Genomic DNA, 19,449 nt, shown 5'->3' on the forward strand with positions numbered 1-19,449 from the left:
CAGCGCAACAGTTCCATGTCTTCAGTGAAAAATCTGAGGATAATCAGCACCAGAGGCGTGGCTTAAAGTTTCAATTCAGCTCTGGGCAGTTTGGCTGTATTTAACCCTTGCTTGGACTCTCCTTCGCAGCGCCCTGAAAACGACCCTTCAGGTAAGTCAATGGTCCTTTTCTCTCGTTTCAAGGAATGCATTTCTGAAATTTCCTCCCTTTTTTTAAGGGAAGGGAGGGAGGAAATTTCAGAAATGTATTTGTTAGATTTATATCCTACTTTTAATTGAGCCGCTAATTGGCAGTTTTGTATAATTGAAGTAGGCTTATAATTTAATATAGTTTTACTTTATTGCAGAGAAGGCCACCAGATAATTCATTTTATGTAAGAACATGTAACAAGAATCCAAAGAAAACAAAATGGTGGTATCACGGTAAGCATTTAGTTTGAAAACAATATTCTAATGAATAATTAGTACTTAATTTACAAAGCTTCCTGTATAATCCTTGAATAGGTTTTTTAATATTTACAAATAACACTACTAATGAGTCTACTGTTAAGTTACTTAGACTTGTCTTAATGAATTCAGGTGAAAAAGATCTGCAGGTGAAACTCAAAAAATTAGAATATCGTGCAAAAGTTCATTTATTTCAGTAATGAAACTTAAAAGGGGAAACTAATATATGTTAGACTCATTAAATGCAAAGCAAGATAGTTCAAGCTGTGATTTGTCATAATTGTGATCATTATGGTTTACAGTTCATGAAAACCCCAAATCCACAATCTCAGAAAATTAGAATATCATGAAAAAGTGCAATATTCTAGACTCAAAGTGTTCCACTCTAATCAGCTAATTAAGCCATAACACCTGCAAAGGGTTCCTGAGCCTTTAAATGGTCTCTCAGTCTGGTTCAGTAGGAATCACAATCATGGAAAAGACTGCTGACCTGACAGTTGTGCAGAAAACCATCATTGACACCCTCCATAAGGAGGGAAAGCCTCAAAAGGTAATTGCCAAAGAAGTTGGATGTTCCCAAAGTGCTGTATCAAAGCACATTAATAGAAAGTTATGGAAGGGAAAAGTGTGGAAGAAAAAGGTGCACAAGCAGCAGGGATGACCGCAGCCTGGAGAGGATTGTCAGGAAAAGGCCATTCAAAAGTGTTGGGGACTTTCACAAGAAGTGGACTGAGGCTGGAGTCAGTGCATCAAGAGCCACCACACACAGACGGATCCTGCACATGGGCTTCAAATGTCGTACTCCTCTTGTCAAGCTGTTCCTGAACAACCAACAACGTCAGAAACGTCTTATCTGGGCTAAAGAAAAACAGGCCTGGTTTGTTGCTCAGTGGTCTAAAGTCGTCTTTTCTGATGAGAGCAACTTTTACATCTCATTTGGAAACCAAGGACCCAGATTATGGAGGAAGAATGGAGAGGCGCACACTGCAAGATGTTTGACGTCCAGTGTGAAGTTTCCACGTTCTGTGTTGATTTGGGGAGCCATGTCATCTGCTGGTGTTGGTCCACTGTGCTTCTTTAAGCCCAGGGTCAACGCAGCCGTCTACTGGGAGTTTTTGGAGTACTTCATGCTTCCTTCCGCAGACCAGCTTTATGGGAATGCTGACTTCATTTTCCAGCAGGACTTGGCACTTGCCCACACTGCCAAAAGCACCAAAAACCAGTTCAATGACCGTGGGATTACTGTGCTTGATTGGCCAGCAAACTCACCTGACCTGAACCCCAGAGAGAATCTATGGAGCATTGCCAAGAGAAAGATGAGAGACATGAGACAGAACAATGCAGAAGAGCTGAAGGCCGCTATTGAAGCATCCTGGTCTTCCATAATACCTCAGCAGTGCCACAGGCTGATAGCTTCCATGCCACGCCACATTGAGGCAATAATTGCTGCAAAAGGGGCCCAAACGAAGTACTGTGTACATATGCATGCTTATACTTTTCAGAGGTCCAATATTGTTCTATGTACAATCCTTGTTTAATTGATTGCATGTAATATTTTAATTTTCTGAGATTGTGAATTTGGGGTTTTTATGAGCTGTAAGCCATAATCATCACCATTATGACAAATCACAGCTTGAACTATCTTGCTTTGCATGTAATGAGTCTTATCTCATATATTAGTTTCACCTTTTAAGTTGCATTACTGAAATAAATGAACTTTTGCATGATATTCTAATTTTTCAAGTTTCACCTATACATCTTATATGCATATGAAAATTTCAGGTACAGAACATTTCCAAGAAATCTTCTAGGGAATGAAGTTTTGGCATTCTGAACTACAGAAGCACTGAACCAGGCTATTTTAGTAATATTTCAGTAGAATGAAATAATGAATAACCTTACTACTTGGTATAGAAATCTACTGAATGAATAGATCATTAACAAATTGGAATTGAACTGAAGAAATAGGTTGCCAAAGCTAGCATAAAATAAAGTGCAGTGAATAGTTTAAAATATAACAATTTGTTTATTCTGCATGGAAATATCACGTTAAAATAGTATTGAGGGTTTTTCTACCACCTCTCATCCTTCAACCACTTTATGATGTGAAGGTACTTGTACAGTAATAGATTTTTCCCAAAAAAATCTTCCACGGTTTCTGAGCCTTTAGGCTTTTTTTAAATTTTCATTTGAAAAATGCACTATTTTACTGAATAGGCAGTTGAGCCTATTCAGTACATTGTCATATTTGTTTGAACAGAACAAGGCAAGTCAGTGGTTCAGAATTTTATTGTCTCTTTCAGAATTTATAACTTTTAATCCTTATTTTAATTTATTGAAGTGGTACTATTAAAGGCTATTCCAGCAATAAAAGTCTTCATATGTTTTGAAAATGTATATGTGCAGAATATAATATTTTACATTTTGTTTTTTTTAAAGATGACACTTGTTGACACCATCATTCTATGATTCAACTAACAGAAGATAGTCCTACTGAGAAAATGAGCACTTTGATCATTCAGTCTTTGAACTTTAACCTCCTGACTGGAAACGATAAATAGGCAATGAAGACTACTTCCTTTGACTGAATTTTTACTAGTATGCATTCTGGGCGCATGTTGATCGCTGGTTCACACCATGCTACTGACATGCCTTTTGTAGTCATACAATGTTAATGCTGGAAAATGTCATTCAATTTTAACATTCGAAAGAATTCAGGTCTTCATGTATTGTGCAATAATATGAATTTCTTGGTGGTTTTGGTATATCCATTGCCACAGAAGATTGTATCAGGAAACATATATGCTTTCCACACAATAGTTTAGATGCATGATAGGGCCTATGAAAGGTTTTAAGTATATTAAGATGATAAGTAACCTATCTTTTACTTTGAAAGCCACCTAATTTGTTTAGATATGGATTCTGTGCACTGTGATAATAAAACTAGCAGCATAAGTTAAAACATGCTTAACCAAGAAATTAATAAGAGCATTGCATATTTACTGAACTGCCAGTGTCTTGACAAGCAAGTTTTTTCAAGTTATGTCAGCAGAAAGGTACGTTCTATGGTAGAATAAATATCTTTTGTTTGTGTATGTTATATTTCTGAAGAGAAGGTATGAATAAATAAGGCAGAAGTGGTTTAATCAAGGAAAACCATGTTATGAAATAGAAACAGAGAGCAGTGATAAAACTGAATTTGCTGCAGTCCATGATTGGGCTTGTTAATATGTATACTAGAGCTATTTTCCAAGTAGATTGCACACTGTTATTTCATACTAGCCTTCAGCATGAGCCCTGTTGCCTACACAATACTTCATTTATTTATGTGTCTAAAAATTTGAGTTCACCGTTTCTTTTGTGGTCTTATATGTCATATTTGAATGTTACAAAACAATATTTTCACTAAAAAGCTATCAGAAGATATTTTCTTGTAAATTATTTCTTTATTAACATTATCTTGTCTTTTAATTCTGTACCATAAAGGAAGAAATACATTTTGGACAGAGATGAACTGTTTTGACAAAAAGTGTGGATCTTTTTATTTAAACTTAAGACAAATATATATAAATATATATATTTTTCTTACCTTACTTGTCCCATACAGCCATAACAATTTTCCAGGTTTTCTTTAAAGATACGACAAAAACTAGATTTACCTTTTATACAGAAAAACTTGTTAAACAATACTGAATTGATCTTCACCTATATGTAATTTTATGATACTGGATCTAGGCTGTCTTTTTAGGAAGCAATGATGCGTCTTTTATAAACTTGCTACCTTTACACATATGCAAACTTTCTATTTCAATGCTCTTTTTAATGTTGCCTTATTGTTGCACTAAAATAATCAAATCTAGTAGTCAATAAATGAATGTCTGAACTGCAGAGTAAACTTCTTACTTGATTTTTAAAGTAAGAATCATATAAGCAAGACAAATCTCCCAGGATTGGCTGAAAATACTCTAGTGTGTGTGGATTTTTTTTAACTGCTGCATTGAATCTTACAAGTTTTATAGATATGTATATAATACAGTAGCTATAATATTTAAAATCAATATAATTGCTAAGCTCAGGGGTGGGAAGAAATCAAATGAAAGTAAAAGAGGTGTTCTGTCCAGGCACTGAATTCCAAATTATTGGTAGAGCAGTTTAAAATAAGGGTATGTTACCTTTTTCTGTTTTGAATAAGATTATTGACCTCTTAATCAAAAATAAGATACCGTGGGAAAACTTGTACATAGATGTTTATATTTCTCCATTGCATTATTAATGTTACTGTAGTAATTTTTGTTCAAGCCAAAAATAATGTTGATGTTGAAATTTGTATTCCTTCTTGATTTTCTTCTAGCTCTTTTTCCATTTGTAAATTTAATTGTGAAAACATGTTAAGAAATGTATACATGAAGGGTACCACTAAATATTTAAATGGAATAGTTTCATAGTTTCACAACCCACAAAAACTATGTATTCATACATTTAGATAATGTGAATCTGTTCTGTAATTCACTATGAAGGACCTTCATATGTCTGGAGGTTCAATTTGTCCATCTTAAAAGATTAATGCAACTGTTTCCATATAATAATTTGATTTTTAAAGGTTGGTTACATAACCCATGCTTTAGTCTTGCATGTATTTTATTTGCCTATAGATTTTTCAGTTTGGATTAAATCAAAATTGCTCAACAAAATATTATCTGGGTTGTTTTACACTATTTCTTGGGTGTGGAGGCTGTTTAAATATATAATAAGGATTTTAAACCAGAATTGCATCATTTGGATTTTCATAAATTGTATGATCCCACACTAGGATATGGAGACAGAGGAAGAAATCAAGTTTTGCTTTTTTTCACTTTACCCTTACATTCTGTGTCACCTGAAAATCTCTTTTTGGGAAATAAGGAGCTCACTGCAAAAGTATATGAAATGACATAGTGAAAATGAAGGATTGATACAAATGACCATTCCTTTTTTCGTAAAAAATGGTGTCACTGAAAAATATGTTCTCTACAACTGGTACATGCTGAGTTGATTCTGTACCATTAAGAAGAAGTTCAGGATCTACTTTCTATTTAATCACAATTCAGTCTGCAATATATACATGGAAGATGCCCTTTCGGGAGTTTTTTTCCCCCCTAGAGGCTGCCTATCATTATGAATTGCACTTAGTAGTAAACATCACATTTTATTATTCATTTTATATATTTTTTGCTTAGAACATGCAAGGCAACCTATATAGAAATGTTCCTTAATTTCAACTTGTGAGGTGGATTGAATTGAAGAAGAATGATTGACCTAAATTCAGTCATTGAATTCCTTGGTTTCTGTTAATGTTAACTACTACAATATCATTTTATTATCAATATCATATAGTCCACTTGTATGTTTTTTTCATTATTTATTTTTGGTATCTTAGTAGCCTGGGCTATCTTTTCTAATGTCATGAAAAAATAAAGAACCACCTGTCTTTCTATCAGTTCTTAATTAAATCATCTTTTTCTCCCTTTGTAGCAAAAAAAATATGTCTGTTTATACATTTCTGTTTTCTGTTGTATAATACGATATTGGTGTATGAAAAGGACATTCTCTTATCTCCATGAGAAGTTTTCTCAGAAGGTCCAGATAAACAATATATTAAAAGTTATGAAACAATCAAATTGCTCAGCAATGTTATTTGGATATTAATATCCTATTTTTTTCAGTGAAGATGGATGCTGTGAATTAATTCAGTTTGCCTGCAATCTCATGCTATATCCTTAATTTCACTTTGTTCTAATTGGACATCTATTTAGGAAATTTGCTTCAACGTCTGTAGCAATAGCATCTATGATTGCATTTATTTTGCCAGATTCCTCTGTTGATAGCAATCTGAGGATTTCTACTTAGACCTTGTCTGAAATACATGTAGTGTGCTTTTTAATGCTGCAGTAGCACATACATCTTTTGTATAATTATATCTTATGCTTATTGTTATTAGATAAGTAATTGAATCTATTTTCACTGTTGCTGCTGACTTTAATTGGGTTGAATTGATTGTCAGATACTTACCAAAACTAGAATCAGAATTGAGCTGGAAGGGACCTTGCAGGTTTTCTAGTCCAGCCTCCTGCTCCAGCAGGAGATCCTATACCATTTCAGACAAGTGACTGTTTAGTCTCTTCTTAAAAACCTCAAGTGATAAAGCACCCACAATGTCTGAAGGCAAGTTGTTCCATTGGTTAATTGTCCTCGCTGTTAGGAAGTTTCTCCTCAATTCCAGATTGCTTCTCTCCTTGATAGTTTCCATCTATTGTTTCTTGTCCTGCCCTCTGGTGCTTTGGGAAATGATTTACCCCCTCTTTTTTGTGGTAGCCTCTCAAATACTGGAATACTGCTATCATGTCCTCCCTAGTCCTTCTTTACTCTAGATTAGCCAAACCCAAATCCTCCAACTGTTCTTCATATGTTTTAGCTTCCAGGCCTCTAATCATCTTAGTTGCTCTTCTTTGCACTTTTTCCAAAGTCTCAAAATCTTTTTTGTAATGTGGTGACCAAAACTGGATAAAGTATTCTAGATGTGGTCTTACCAAGGCTTTATAAAGTGGTACCAATACTTCACTTGAATTTGTTCTATGCCTGTGTTTATATTATACAACCAAGAATTGTATTAGCTTTTTTGGCTGCTGCTGCACACTGCTGGCTCATGTTTAACTGATTGACAACTAAGACTCCAAGGTCCCACTCACAGTTACTGATTTGGAGCCAGGTTTCGTCTAATCTGTACTTGTACCTATTGTGTTTTCGGCCCAGGTGTAAAACTTTGCTTTTCTCTACATTATTTAATTTTGTTGGATAGGTCCCATTGTTGAGGTCTGTCAAAATCTTTTTGGATCCTGAGCTCGTTTTCTGGGCTGTTGGCTATTCCTGTCAGTTTAGTATCATCTGAAAATTCCCTCATCTAAATCATTTATGAAGATATTGAAGAGTACTGGGCCTAAGATAAAACTGTATGGTATCCCACTGCTTATTTCCCTCCATGTGGATTTGATATCACTAAGGACTACTTGTTGAGTACAGTTTGTTACAAATCCATCTGGTTGTGATGCTGTCTATCCCATATTTCTCTAGCTTTCCAAGTAGTAAGTTGTGCTCTACTTTGTCAAATGCCTTGCTGAAGTCTATAAATACTATGTCCACAGCATTTCTACTAATGGTTCGACTACTGGTCTACTAATTTAGGCACTTTGTCAAAGAATGAAATAAAAATGGTTTGGCATGATCTGTTTTTAACAAACCCATACTGGCTACTAGTTATATCTTTATTTGTTTCTAGATGTTCACAGGTGTTTTTTTTTAATTGTTTTTTTCCAGTATCTTCCCGGTATTTATGTTATGCTGATTGGTCAGTAGTTTCCTGGCTTTGTCCCCCCCCCCCTTTTTTTTTTTTAAAAATGAGAACCACATCAGCTCTTTTCCAATCCTCTGGTAGTTCCCCAGTGCTCTAAGATTTTTTTAAAGACATGGTACAATGGTTCTGAGATAACATCTGCCAGCTCTTTCAGAATTCTGGGATGTAATCCATCATGTCCCCGTGATTTACCAGTCAGACAGGTGTTCTTTTAGAATTTTTTTGCTTATTTTAATTTTTATTTCTAGTCTGAACAATTAATCAGTGGAAAAACTTGCCTCCAAAAGTTGTGAATGCCCCAACACTGGAAGTCTTTAAGAAGTTGTTGGATAGCCATTTGTCTGGAATGGTATAGGGTTTCCTGCCTAGGCAGGGGGTTGGATAGAAGACCTCCAAGGTCCCTTCCAACTCTGATATTGTATCATATTCTTATGGAATATACTTGCCATGATCAGTTGATGGTTGGGTTACTGCAACATACTGAGTCTGCTCTGCAAGCCACTTTAGAATGGTCTAAAATACAACGGGACAAATTGGTATAGGTGCACCATTGGATGCCCATGTCATACTGCTACTTTGTGAACTGCATTGGTTACCAGTAAGCCTTCAAGTAAATTCAAGGTCTGTTGGTCATCTATAAAGCCTTTCAAGGTATAGGGTCTAGATATTTGTAGGTCTATTTCTACCTTCTGCCTACTTTAAAAGAAATAAATATATCAGGACCAGCATGCTTGAGATTCCATCAATTAAAGAGTGTCATCTCAGGACATATGAAGTATGCTTTCATCATTGCTGCTGCCCTTTGGAATGGTATCCCCTCCCCAAAATCCTAATGACCCTAATCACTGGCCTTTAGGAAGACATTTAAGACCTGGCTGCTCCCATAGGGCTGGAGCGGATAATGTGTGGTCTTGCTAATTTCCAGGTGAATATAGTAGTTTGGCTTTTCCTTAGTTTGATCATATTTTGATGTTTAATATTTGTCTTTTTGCTGCTTTGAACCACTGCAAACTGTCCAGAATCATTGAGTGAGTGGTCTTAGATATTGACCAAATAAATAAATCTTCCTGCAGAATATACAGATTGATCGTTACACCATTGCAAAGCAATAAGTCTCTGAGCTTTGCATAAAAGCAATGAAAGCTCCACAGATTCACAGTTGATGGAAGCAGACAAGTGTACCATGACAATTAAGTTATAAAGAAGTCATTTGTGGGGTGAAAGGTATGAGGGATCTACTGACTGAAATTTCAGTCAGTAGTGAGGGGAGATGGGGAGAGGATGCCATCAGCTCTGCCCACTGTGGTCCAGGTGCTGGTAGAAAAAGTCAGGTAGAGAAAGGCTGATAAATTGCTTGCTAGTTGCTTGGCCTGAAAACATGCATCTTGTAGCAATAAACTCCAAATGGTAAGTCCAGCTATAAAGAAATTGAAGCAGTCGACAACGTGGTAAATAAAGAGTAGTAGCAAAGTAAAAGAAGGTACCCGTGTTCCTCTCTCTCTAGCTTAAGCTCTTGCAACAACAGCCCAATAGTGATGTTAACTTACTAAGGGCTGTATTTACATAAGTCCAAGTTTCTATATTGTCATATAATCAGATCCAACGTAGTGGTGGGGAATGGAGGAAACTTGCAAGGGACAAAAGTGGATGGATGGTGGGTATGAAGAAGAGGAAGAAAGCTAGTTACTTGAATCAAGTGGCATGTATTGTATTATAGTACCTCAGGAGTGATAAGCAAGCAAGAGCTACCTGACCAAGGTGAAAAGTCAGACTTGGGATAGGAAAGCCCAAAATATAGGCTGTGCCAAAAAAAAAAAAAAGGAAATTAAAATCCATGTCTGCTTTTTCTTCTAAGGAAGAGCTGTATCAGTTGTTTGATAAAGTATTGTAGTGTGAAGTAACTGGCTAGACAGAGAGAATCCAGGTGCTGGGTTGAAATGATTCCCCAAAGTGCAAGAAAAGACCAGATAGTTACTTGGCATTGTGGCAGGGTGGGACTGAATCCAAAAGACTGCGGTGTCTTCAGCTGCCACCGGGGGGCGCTTAACACCGCTCGCGATTTGGGACTGGGAGGCGCTGGGGAAGGTGATGCGGAGGCGGCCCTTCGCACGGTCAGAAGTTGGGGGAGTAGCGGCGGTAGCAGCCCCGCGTAGAGACGCTACAACCCAGCCCCGATGGGCTAGGCCCCGGCTAGCCAGGTCGGATAGCGGGCCGCGACGTTGGCGGCGCCCTGTCGCGGCGTGTAGCGAGAGCGGGAGGGTGGCGAAGCGGTTGGTTGGCGGGGTCGCTTCTTGTTAGTATTTGCCGATTTTGACGACGTCTCCAAAACGTCCCGGGAATCAGGTAACCTTGTGCCGTACGGCCCGTCGGGGTAGCGCCAGGACGGTTGCTGGAAATGCTGCCGCGGGACAGAAAAGAGCCTCCTTCTCCTCCGTGGCTGTTGGGGCGAAGGCGGCCGGTGGAGAGGAATTGGGATGCGCAGTCGAGCCCCGCCTCTTTGGCTCCGCACAGAATAGCAGAGTTGGAAGGGACCTTGGAAGTCTTCTAGTCCAGCCTCCTACTAAAGCAGGATACCCTGACAAGTGGCTGTCCGGTCTCTTTTTTAAAAGCCTCCAGATGGGACGGCAGGGAGCCTCTCGTCGTCCCTTCTGGAGCCGCTTATCCGGCAGGTCAGGGAGCGCACAGGTGAGATCCCCCCCCCCCGCCAAACCTTGGGAGCCTCGCAGTGCTTCTGAAAAGATCAGTTCAAATCAGGGGATGTCCAAGGACTTTTTTGGTAATAGTAATGAAAGCTATATTCTCACTATCTGAGGTAATAAAATCTTCACTTTCAGGAGGTTCTAAAGATGCAAGTACAACTACATATAGACATGGTCCCATTTAACTTAAGAGACGGTCCATTTGACTTAGTCAGTTAGGGCAAAGCTTACTTCTAAAATGTATAGCATCACAGATAAGGAATGTTTTTGAACAAAAATATACCCACATAATTAATCATTATTCCCTCAAAACTTGACAAACTCTGACAATCAACAGTTTACAGAAAGTAGAACTAAAACAGCATGTTATCATTGTACAGATTTTTTTACCCACTAAAGTCAAATACTATGTTAAATAATAATATTCCCAACCCCAAAAGATTTGTGTAAACTGGGTTCTTAGCATGTTGACTGCAGAGGTGAAAGCTTCAGGAACTGAAATTTGTCAGCAACTGTTGCCACCTTAGGAGGATGAAAGTGAAAAATCTCCTGACATCATGATGACAACACAGTAGTTCATCATTATGATCCAGAAATTAAACAGTCACAAAATAATGTCACTAAAATGTCACCTGCGGAGGTGGGGGGGGGGGATTAAAACATTGAACTTCAGCAGGAAAACTCATGGTTACATTTTTTTTGTGACAGATTATTCTAATATGGATTTATTTGAACCTGGTATATTTACCAGTGTATTGAATATTATGACTTTTGAAATAGTGTTTAAGAATCATTCAGAAGCAAAGAAGGAACTTTTGCTATAATATAACAATGTTAGGCCTTATACCTCACAAACCATCCAAGAGACTATTGTGAAGTTGGATCTAGCCATTAATGGTAGCCATCCCCATTTAGTGCAGAACTGGAAACATGCAACTTCCACCTTTCACCAAAATTGAAATAATACCTTCAAGGGCATCTGTTTGACTCAAATGAAGAAGTAGCAATAATTTCAGTCTCTAGTTTATTTGTTTGTTTGTTTTTCAAACATGTACAAGATAACAAGTATAGGTATGAACATAAATATGAACAGAGGAAGTAAATACAGATAAATGGGGACAGTAAGACAGGGATGGTAGGTATGCTGGTGCGCTTATGCACACCCACTTTATGAAATCTTAAGAATGGGATGAGGTCCATGGTAGGCAGTTTGAGATTAAAGCTGTGAGGGTTTGAGGCTGTAATGACTGAGTCGGGTAGAGCATTCCAGGCGTTGACCACTCTGTTGCTGAAGTCATATTTTCTGCAATCGAGTTTGAAGCGGTTTACCTTCAGTTGGTATCGATTGTTTGCCCGTGTATTGTTGTGGTTGAAGCTGAAGAAGTTGTTGACAGGCAAGACGTTGTAGCAGATGCCGCAGTTCCAGATTGTCCAAACCCAAAATTTAAAGCCTGGTGGCATAAGGGATTCTCTTGTGAGTAGAGGAGTGGAGTACTCTTCTTGTGAAATACCTCTGAACACACTCAATCGTGTTAATGTCCGATATACAATGTGGGTTCCAGGCAGATAAGCTGTATTCAAGAATTGGTCTGGCAAAGGTTTTGTATGCCCTAGTTAGCAATATAATGTTACCGGAGAATTGAAGAGACAAAGCACGTAGTTCTTTCGTAATGGCTTTAAGAAGCTTGTCTGGCATTGGCAGAAATGTATAATAAATGATGGTGCATATGTGTGGAGAAGTAAATACAAGTAACAAAAGAGCTCAGTCCAGGCTACTTTCCTGTTTCATTTAATTAAAGGTCCCTTTTTAAATTAAAAATATGGTGGTGGAATCATTGCTTTTCATTCAGCCCTTATTGCTTAATTTTTTTAATAGTTTGTGTATATTGTCAGTCAATAGTTATGATTCATTTTGGCCCGTGTTATGTTTAGACTGAGGTTTCCTAAGTGTGTTTTCTGGATTTCATTATATGTAAATATATGTTGTGACATATATGTCACAAATCATAACTACGGCATTTGTTTTACAGAAGTAAAGTTATTAGTCCTCAGTTTAACGCACAGTTAAAAAGGAGGGAGGGAAGCAAAATGCTCGTTATATGTAATGGGCATTTTGCTTCCCCCCCCTCTACTTTCTAATTGTATGTTTGATTGAGGGCCACTGGCTTTGCTTCTGTAAAATAAGTAATTGTGATGTGTGAGAACAAACATGAGATTAGACATTGTGGTTCTGAAATGTCAGATCTTTCTAATATTCAGATTGTAGGGCATCTGAAATGTCCGTTAAAATAGAAAATAGTGCATTCAAAAGAGTTGCTGTATGTTTTGGATCTCATCTCTACCTTGAGGAACTTTGGGGTTTGTTTTTTTTAACCTCAGAAGGTTGCCTATTTTATTATGATTGACATTCATATTTTGAAGGGGATTTCGTGAAACATAATGAAACAGATGTACAAATATTTTCTATAAGAATGCTCATGTGTCCATCAGCCATCCACCCCAAATAGGAATCGCTACTTTACTCCTTCCCAAAGTGGCCATTCAGAATAAATTAACTGATGATTAATGTTTCATCCACAACTGTAAGAATAGCCATGTGAATGCACAAGCCTTGAAGTTTTAATTTTAACGTTTTAGCATCTTTTGTCATACAGTTTATACATATAGTAAATAGCCTGCATCTTAATATAAACACCTCATATTGTATCAGTCACCGTTGATTATGTTCAGTTTGACACTAAAAAGTTTCATCTAAAACAGGCTTCAATTGATTTCTGAGTGGTAGGCTAGTTGCATTTAAAAAATAAATTGGGGCCAAAGAAATTGAAAGGCCAGGACATTAATATACATTTCTTATATCAAATAAATAAGAAAAACAGTTTGGACTGTACTGAAGGTTTAAGAACCTTGAGGCCTTTCAGCCTTTGCATGCTTTTTTCTGCCAATTATTAATTTGTTGAGAAAACTGAGGCTGCATTTATATATCATGAAAGTAATACAGAATACAGAATATCATGATCACATAGGACTCAGTTTAAGAACTTAATTTACTTAATTATCTATGTATAGGACCAGCATATTTTTAAATAAATTTGGGAGTGGGACACAGTCAGGTAGGGAATGGTCTGGCCATATGATCATTATATTAGAAATCCTGGAGTCATAACTTCAAATTATCTATATATTATACAAAAATTGTACATAAGAATCAGTTCAAGACCAGTGAATATCTGCTTACACCCAGATACTCAGCATGGCTTGAAGAAATGATATGGGAGCTCATGAAAGTGCTGTCACAAAGCTTGTGTTCATGATTTCTATTTGCCTAGAATAATATAAAAGTCAGTCTGTGGAAAGAAGCTTTGAAAACCATGATTATTTATCCATGCAAGAAGTGAAGTTTACAGGATCAATTGTCCCTCTTGAGTAGATTTAGAAAATAGTATAACTTAAAATAATTCTTATTGGCCACCAGAGGGCAGTATGAATTTATTATTTGTTTCTAACTTCTACCACAGAAGTTAAGGTATTTTTCAGCAGACTATTTCTTTACACTCTTTTTAGACTGCATTATTTTGTTCCATGCTATGTTTTTAAAAAGGGATTAAATTTTTAACTCTTTGGCTATTATAACATTTTGTAACAGCTCCTTATATTGAAAAGCATGCTGAGTTTATGCTAGATGTAAGAAAAATTAAAGAACACAGCATATGGTTTATTTACCACAGAGATATTTTTATTCTGTTGAGCTTCATTCAGATGATAGGAAGGCTAAATTAGAAGGCATCCAAAACTAGGAACTGGGGAATAACTTCCATTATGATGACAATCATGGAGAAGAAAGAGGATTGGGGTTTTAATACCTGGAATCTCAACCAAACTGGGTTTTAGGTGAAACATAAAATAACTTTGGATTCAGAGAAGATTTCCCCTGCCTGATATCCTTTATAGTTAACAAAAGCATTCTCTGGATTTTCTCTGCCAATAATGTATCAGTGGCTAGACTGATTTGTGAATTTTTGGATTTGTAAGTTCAACACATTTGGAAGGTATCAGGTTCATGAAAATTGAGATCAGTGCTTTTTAATGAGATAGTGTTTGGTTTGTGAAGTCCCTGGCAACTCATGTTCTTATGTAATTCAAGAGCCCATGTAGTTGGACTCTTGTATGACATGATCTGTAGGACTGAGACTGAGGATAACTCAGAGCAAAATGCAGCAGCCCAGCTGTTATCAGGTAGGGTCCACCACTATAGAATAACAGCTATTTTATTATTGCGGTACTGGCTTTCAATAGACTTCCAGGCTCAATTCAGCAGTACTTGTTATCACCTATAAAGCCCTATACAGATAGTCCTCACACAAAGATTGCCCCATTTAGTGATCATTTGAAGTTATGAAGGCACCGAGAAAGTAATTTTACAACTGATCTACCCACTTACGACATTTACAGCATTCTGCAGTCATATGATCACCCTTTATACACTTCATAGCTGGCTTCTGACAAGCAGTCAATGCAGAAGCCAGCAATAAAATGGCAAATCATGGTCACACTATGTCTCGTTTAATGGATAGTTGATTCACTTAGCACCTAGGAAAGGTTGTAAGTGTTACAGTCATGTAATCTCACATAACAGCTGTTAGTGACTGTATTACTGGTCCCAGTTGTGGTTGCTAAGAAAGTGTGATGACAAGTTTGATTTACATTGTTCAGAATAAATCTGCCCATCCTGTCAGTTCATCTAAAGACAGCTTACAGCCCATTAATAGGTAAAAAGTATGAAGATTAGAACCCATGCTTTCTTGATTATGAGTCATACTACAGAACTGTTTGGATCCCTTGCTCCTGGATTTCAGGAATAATCTCAAAGCCTTTCTTTTTCACCCAACCTTCAAAGCTGAAACCTAGTTGTTTATGATGTCTTCCATCTTGTAAATACAAAGGGAAAGCTTGCTTAAATGTGGGATGGTAATGTGAGGCTTTGTTTTAAGATTGTTATTGCAGTTGGGGCAAATACATAAAAAATCCTAGTCAGAATTCTGGGAGCTGTGTTCTCATAACATCAGGGGGAACATAACATATTGGGGAAGTAAATATGAAGATAAGTAAAGAATAATGGATGATTATAAGAATTGTACTTTTATAAGTAAATATAAGGACTATCCCAGAATTTATACAATTTATGTTCTGTCTTCATAAAAAAAGATAATCTTATTTGTCAAAAAATTTATTCCACAACTGAAAATACAATTATGAATGCAGAATAGCATTTATATTTATTTATCCCTTCTTGCCTTGATTTTCTTTTTTCTCCATCACTTTCTTGTCTTTGCTATAGGCCAGCACCGAGTGCCAAAAAGGTTGCGCAGAAATGTCACACACATGCTCATCAGTGCCACGCTCTGGAAAAGCTAAACTTCCAGGTTCTAGTGTGCACTGATGATCAGCTGGCTGGCGCGCATGCACAAGCCAGTTTTTGGCACTGCCATGCACGCGAAGCGACCGTGCTCCAAAAAAGCCAAACTTCTAGGTTCTAGCATTCATGCGTGCCCGATGATCAGCTGGCCGGCGCACATACACAGGCTGGTTTTCAGCACTGCCATGCGGGGGAAGAGACCGCGCTCCAGAAAAGCTAAACTTCTGGGTTCTGGGTACTCGAGGACCCTGTCAGTGGCCAAGCGCAACTACAGCCAGCTGGACCATGAGGGTTTGGCTGCAGTTGCTAGGGTGAAGCAGTTCCACAAGTATTTGTATGGCCGGGACTTTGAGGTCATCACAGACCTTAAATCATTGCTGGGGCTCTTGGCTGGGGACCGACCAACTCCTGAATCGCTGTCACTGTGGATGACACACTGGACTATTTTCCTCACGGCCTACAGCTACCATCTCGTGCACAGGCTGGAGAAAACTTTGGGACAGGCTGACACTCTTAGCAGGTGCCCACTTTCTGAACTGTTAGAAGATCAGACCCCTGACATCCCACTTTTGCTCATTGACTGTTTGGAGGCCAGCCTGGTGTCATCAAGTGAGGTCACCCACCACTCTGCAAGAGACAAAACGATCTCTCAAATTTTGAACTGGGTGTGGAGGGGGTGGGCTAAGGGGCCAGTTAGGTCTGAGTTTAAAGCATTTGTAACCAAAAAAGATGAGTTATCTGTATTGCGAAGTTGTTTTCGGTGGGGGGATCGGGTTGTTGTTCCACCCAAACTGCGAGTTGCAGTATGAGAGGCCTTGCACGTAGGGCATCCGGGAGTTGTCTGGATGAAGTCTTTGGCAAGGAGTTACGTGTCATTGCCTAACATGGATGGGGAGATAGAAGAGTGGGGCGCTACCTGCACACTATGCCAGGAGTCCAGACCAGCTCCCCCAGTGGTGCCCGCTAAGGAATGGGAATGGCCTCAGTCACCCTGGTCAAGGGTGCACATTGATTTCGCTAGCCCAGTTCATGGCCAGGTCTTTATGGTAGTTTGGACGCCTACTCGAAGAGGTTAGATGTAGTCTTCATGACTGCCACCACAGCAGAGGCAGTCATCAAGCCACTACAGAGGCTTTTCTCCACTCACAGCCTGCCTGATGTTCTAGTCTTGGACAATGGGCCCCAATTCACGGCCATGCAATTTGAGACTTATTTAGCCACTCGGAATCAGACATGCCCTGGCGCTCCCTTCCATCTGGCCAGTAATGGACAGGAGGAAAGAATGGTGCGATCTGCAAAAGAAGCCCTATCCAGGATGGGGCTGGGAGATTGGCAAACACGGGTAGACCAATTCATCCTTTATCAGCACATCATTCCAAGTGCTACCACTGGCAGAAGCCCCGCTGAGCTTCTGATAGGTCGCCGACTAAGATTGCCCTTAGACCGGCTACACCCAAACTACTCTGCCGTGACTCCACCAGATTCGACTGGCAAAATCAGACAATTTAGCGTAGGGGATTGAGTTTATGCCCACAACTACGCGGGGGGGGGGGGCTCTCTGGATCCCTGTCATGGTTGCAGTAATTACCAGTTGAAGCTCGAGGATGGTAGAATTTGGAGGTGGCATATTGACCAACTCGGAGGCCTCATCTCCAACTGCAATCTTAGGCAGCCAGAGGTAACTCCAAGAGTTAGCCAAAGCCCTACCCAAAAGGAGCACGAATTCACTCCTTCCACAGACAACTCATACCGTACCGGGTTACTTATCTGGTGAGATTGCAGAGCCGCAGTGAGTTCCAAGTGAAACAGCTCCAGAAACTCCAGCCGTGTTCTGTGGAAAGTTCCAGGAGCTTCCATCAGGTGAAGCCAGAGAGACAACAGGTCCATCCAGCCTGTCCAAGGTTCCAGTGCAAACTGACCTGTGCAGGTCAGAGCGAGTCACCAGAAAACCTGTCTACCTGCATGAGTACGTAACCAGCCGGATCAGCCCAACTAAGAGGGGAGGGGTGTTGCATACTGATAAACAATATGGTAGTTTCCACCAAGGTTCTCTGAGCCTGCGAGAAAATACTCAAAGGTGATTGGTTAAGCCATCTGACAGCTCCCTATAAAAGTACTGCTGCCAGACAGAACCTTTGCTGGATTGTACATAGTGTTGACTAATAAAGAGCTGTTATTACTGTTAGCTTGAGTCCACCTCATCCATTCACCCGATCTAACAATTTTTAATAAATTATATTGCATATATGAATGTAAATTAAATTATCCTACTACCATTTCTAAGCAGTGGGGAGAGGGGTAATCTGGCTTCAAGATTGCAGAAGTATAAAACATGATAAAAAAAATCCATCAGTGAAAGAGATCTTGAAATAGGCCATAAAGGTTGAGTACTCTCGGTGGGCATAGAATGTTGATATGGTTGCACTTATATGTATAAATAAATAAAGTTAACAACAACAACAAAACTAGAACATGATTTAAGTACAATAACCCTTTTTTCCAGGACATTTTGTTTTTCAGTGAATATAGTACTTTTTATATCTAGATCATTGAGTACTATGTGTAATCAAAACAAACCCTCTGCTAACCCTTTTGACTGTACAATTTAATTTTTTCTCATGAAAAGCTTGGGCCTTCTTATGCTTGTTCTTCTTCATTCTAACTTTTAAGCATTATGTAATAGGAAAACATTCCTCTTAGTAAGTTATCTGAATTAGCCTGATGTATATAACTTCAGTAGTGATAAATTTAATGCTAAATTAAAGGGTTGAAATACTTTGTTTTCTTTCCTTAAGTAGCCAGTATGGTGGCAAATACAGTATTATTTTAGGGTACGAAGATGATACTGTAGTAAGATATACAGTATTTTTTATATTGTTCTGTTTTGAAAATGTTGATGTATTTAGAAAAATGTCTTTCTAACCCTTGACAGGGTGGTGATCTAGTTCATGGAAAAGTCTTATGAACTGAAATAGATAAGAGAGTTGATAATCTATGACATAAAGATAAACGTTACTCTTGCATATATGTGCTAGTCATTCCCGACTTTAGGGGGTGGTGCTCATCTCCGTTTCAAAGCCGAAGAGCCAGCGCTGTCAGAAGACGTCTCCATGGTCATGTGGCCGGCATGACTAAATGCCAAAGGCGCACGGAACGCTGTTACCTTCCCACCAAAGGTGTTTCCTATTTTTCTACTTGCATTTTTATATGCTTTCAAACTGCTAGGTTGGCAGAAGCTCGGAAAAGTAACAGATCACTCTGTTACACGGCACTAGTGGTTCAAACCACCAAACTGCCGACCTTTCTGAGTGGCTCAGTGGCTAGACTTTGTCGATCAGAAAGGTTGGCAGTTCAGCGGTTCAAAAGTATGACATACAGTAGTACTGTCTTCTTTAGTTTGAAAAAGAAACTTTTTAATTTCTTGCCTACTACTGATCCCAATTGCCATCCTAACTCAAGGATAAGCTTTATAAGAAGTAATGCATTTTTTTAAAAAAAGC

At 38.5% G+C, this 19,449-nt stretch overlaps 2 protein-coding genes and 1 long non-coding RNA gene across 5 annotated transcripts in view; 2 read left to right on the forward strand and 1 right to left on the reverse strand.

Moving 5' to 3' along the window:
- The window catches only part of UBE2W (ubiquitin conjugating enzyme E2 W), a 31,256-nt gene extending 26,482 nt beyond the window's left edge, over positions 1–4,774 (forward strand). For both annotated transcript variants that reach the window (XM_087706939.1, XM_087706941.1), the window contains exons 5-6: positions 348–423; positions 2,887–4,774. In XM_087706939.1, the coding sequence (XP_087563065.1) occupies positions 348–423; positions 2,887–2,900 (90 nt within the window). In that variant the 3' untranslated portion in view covers positions 2,901–4,774. The remainder of the gene's footprint in view (positions 1–347; positions 424–2,886) is intronic.
- GDAP1 (ganglioside induced differentiation associated protein 1) overlaps positions 1–19,449 on the reverse strand; it is a 357,570-nt gene that overhangs the window by 194,852 nt on the left and 143,269 nt on the right. The window lies entirely within an intron of this gene.
- The window catches only part of LOC106538605 (uncharacterized), a 175,764-nt gene continuing 166,252 nt past the window's right edge, over positions 9,938–19,449 (forward strand). For both annotated transcript variants that reach the window (XR_015695623.1, XR_015695622.1), the window contains exon 1: positions 9,938–10,177. This is a non-coding gene — a long non-coding RNA (uncharacterized LOC106538605). The remainder of the gene's footprint in view (positions 10,178–19,449) is intronic.

Source organism: Thamnophis sirtalis, unplaced genomic scaffold, assembly GCF_051295495.1.
Source record: "Thamnophis sirtalis isolate CommonGarterSnake01/CBP01778 unplaced genomic scaffold, rThaSir2_p1.2 scaffold_2, whole genome shotgun sequence".
NCBI lineage: Eukaryota > Metazoa > Chordata > Lepidosauria > Squamata > Natricidae > Thamnophis > Thamnophis sirtalis.